Raw genomic sequence first — 2,851 nt, forward strand, 5'->3', positions numbered from 1 at the left:
ACCTTAATGATTTGCTCCAGCTCAATGTTTAGAACTTGGTTAAATTGAGACTCACTTACTCCATCCCTAAGAAAATTATCAAAATCAATAATTTAAGCAATGAAATATTTCAAAGTACATCAGAATGAAACAGAAGGAAATCCATCCTACAGATCAGATGCAATGATGCATAAAACACATGACGAGAAGCTTTAACCAAATATGAATTAAATTGTCTAGGCCAACATTTCAAAGTGAATATGATTGGTTACACAAGAAATATGAAACAATGACTTCCATCTTTTGTTTCAAATCTTAAGAAACAAGTGATAATATAACCTCTTGCAAACAAACCAACATGGTCACACATGCACATCTAAACTTAATGGCAACTCCCTCCTCCATTGCAGAAACCAGTTAACAAGCTTAAAAACCAGCAAAGGGAACAGAGACCCTTCCATATCCACATGTTTTTTTCTCACTTTTTTAAAAATGTTTGAGGATATTTGAATTCCAACCGTCTAACTCCTACTCCTGGATTAATAAAACAAAAATGAATGAAAACAAACATACAAGCATACATACCTGAACACAATAATCTGTTTTGGTTTGCAACCATTGCTGGTTTTAAAGAAATCTAAGAGTAATTCCCTGCAACAAAAGAAATGAACTCACTTTTGGATTTACATTAATCTTAAACTATATCCATCATTTTCCTTTTACAGCACCATATAAGCCAGTGCAACACAACATTTATTGTGGTATCACCTCAACATATTAAAATAAAATTTAAATACATATTGATGGTGCATCAAATATCTAAAAGATATGACGAACATGCCAATACATCAGAAATCATATTTTTAATGCGTTGTAATATTATTCATTCAGACATTCAGTGTTAAATAAAAGTATATATAATTAATGGTAAAGAAATGACTAAAAATTCATCTTGATCTTGTTTATTAAAGAACCACAAGAATAACAGTCTTTCAAATCAAATAAAAATAAAATCAAAACATAATATTATATCATAAAATTATGCTTCAATATCAAAGCCCTCAAAGGGGAAAAAGAGCATTAATGGCCACAAATGGAGTTCTGGCTATGATTTTACTTGAATACCTGATGATACCATCATCATTTCCATTTGCTAATGGCTTATATAAAGCATCAATCATCTCCAACTTTGGTGATTGTGTTCTCACAGATGCTCTGTACCTTGAAATCAGTGGCCAGCAACGTGAACCAACAACCTGAAAGTTACAGGAGATTATAGTAGTAACTAGAATATATGGCATCACCAAATAAAGGGAAAAGTTATAATGCTTTAAAAAAAGTCAGAAATTAATTACTGCAGCTATTGATGGGATATCTGATCGACCAGGGGAGCCATGAGAGACATCCATTCCCAAAATCAATGTAGGAATATCTTTTATCAGAGGAAGATTTGAGGGGCGCTCTACTTCCAACAAAGAATTGATTCCTCCAAGCTATACAGAAGATAGACAAGAGGTAAAAATCATAGTGCATCAGAGGTCTAGATTAACATAGAACAATTCTCTAAGATCAAAGATATAAGATTTACCTTTGCATTGATTTTAAGGAGTACATTTGTGAGGTATTGGTCATTAACTTTTACAGGGGAAATGCATTGTGTGACAATTCCAATATCACTAAGACATTTTTTCTTCCAAGGTCCTTTTCAATGCATGAAAAATGTCAGATGAATAATCAAATAGGAAATGAATATCAATAACAGGAAAAGCCTTACCATAAATATCGGAGTTCTTCCTCACTGGCAAGACACATAAAATAAAATCAGGTGGGCCAGGAAGCTTTGATTTAATCTGATCAAACATCACTTCCACTCTAGCAGCAGGGCTGGCACCAACTGTCTGTGGATCCTCCTCAATCAGTGTGTGTGGGCGTTCCATTTGCTTAATGGATGTATACATTCGTATAAGTTGTTAAAATAACCAAGTTTAATAGGATTATAATCCGAAACAGCCAACGTATGGTATAACTTACAATGCCCTTGTTTCTTGCACAACTGATGAGATCCCTTGAAATGCGACTAATGTCACAGTGGGCAGAGAAGTTGACAACAATCCAACGTTCGATTTTTTTTGGATCCAGAAGTTTCTGCAAAAGGATGGAAGGTAAAATACATAAACATCAACTGTTAAATCAAATGCTATAGGAAAGAAACAAGAAATAAGTCAAACTTTGAAGCACAGAGCAGCTATGAATTAAGATTGGAACAAACACTTCATGCTATTAACATTAAAAATGAGACAAAAAAAATCTCTCTCTCAATGCTACCTTGTTGTTAAAGTTCCAACGTCCGTTTCTTGGGATACAAACCTCATGGTTACCAACCTTCAACTGCAAATAACAACCGAAAACTCGTTATAATGAACCCATGATGCACCTTAAAAGTGGGCAGGCTCTCCTGCTCTGTCTCTTCTTGACACAAAGAGAGCAATAAATACATACCCTTGGGGCCTCAAGGACACGACCATCAACTTCTGTTAATTGCTTTCCTGTGGAAATTCCACATGCAGAAAGTACAGGATCCTCATTATATTGGTTGCTTCTCACAGCCTGCCAGATTGATGAAGCATTAAATTCTGTAGTCAAGACGCAATTACACATATATGGATATGGCCATAAGAATGACAAAGAAACATACATCAGTCAAAGTTCGCATTCTATCCTGAGGCTTTTGCCTGGATCTTTCAACCAGGGTTGATCTTTGATTCAAAGATAATGCTTTTGTATACCGCTGAAGTGAAACAAGTGAACAGAGCTAGATCACCACAAAATGGAAAGTCAGAATTTTAGACGTGTGACAAACGTGTAGAATGTA

The 2,851-nt window shown here is 34.8% G+C and overlaps 1 protein-coding gene across 1 annotated transcript in view; it reads right to left on the minus strand.

Annotated features, from left to right (window-relative positions):
- Positions 1 to 2: 2 nt before the first annotated feature.
- The window catches only part of LOC110429175 (protein argonaute 16-like), a gene marked incomplete at its 3' end in the record, with an annotated part of 3,085 nt that continues 236 nt past the window's right edge, over positions 3 to 2,851 (minus strand). The window contains exons 2-11 of the mRNA XM_021445075.2: positions 2,675 to 2,791; positions 2,479 to 2,586; positions 2,305 to 2,367; positions 2,011 to 2,124; positions 1,754 to 1,919; positions 1,568 to 1,680; positions 1,335 to 1,472; positions 1,105 to 1,235; positions 565 to 630; positions 3 to 66 (exon numbers count right to left, since the gene is read on the minus strand). Of these exons, the coding sequence (XP_021300750.2) occupies positions 3 to 66; positions 565 to 630; positions 1,105 to 1,235; positions 1,335 to 1,472; positions 1,568 to 1,680; positions 1,754 to 1,919; positions 2,011 to 2,124; positions 2,305 to 2,367; positions 2,479 to 2,586; positions 2,675 to 2,791 (1,080 nt within the window). The remainder of the gene's footprint in view (positions 67 to 564; positions 631 to 1,104; positions 1,236 to 1,334; positions 1,473 to 1,567; positions 1,681 to 1,753; positions 1,920 to 2,010; positions 2,125 to 2,304; positions 2,368 to 2,478; positions 2,587 to 2,674; positions 2,792 to 2,851) is intronic.

Source organism: Theobroma umbraticum, unplaced genomic scaffold (assembly GCF_002168275.2).
Source record: "Theobroma umbraticum cultivar Fairchild unplaced genomic scaffold, ASM216827v3 scaffold_44.0, whole genome shotgun sequence".
In the NCBI taxonomy this organism is placed as follows: domain Eukaryota; kingdom Viridiplantae; phylum Streptophyta; class Magnoliopsida; order Malvales; family Malvaceae; genus Theobroma; species Theobroma umbraticum.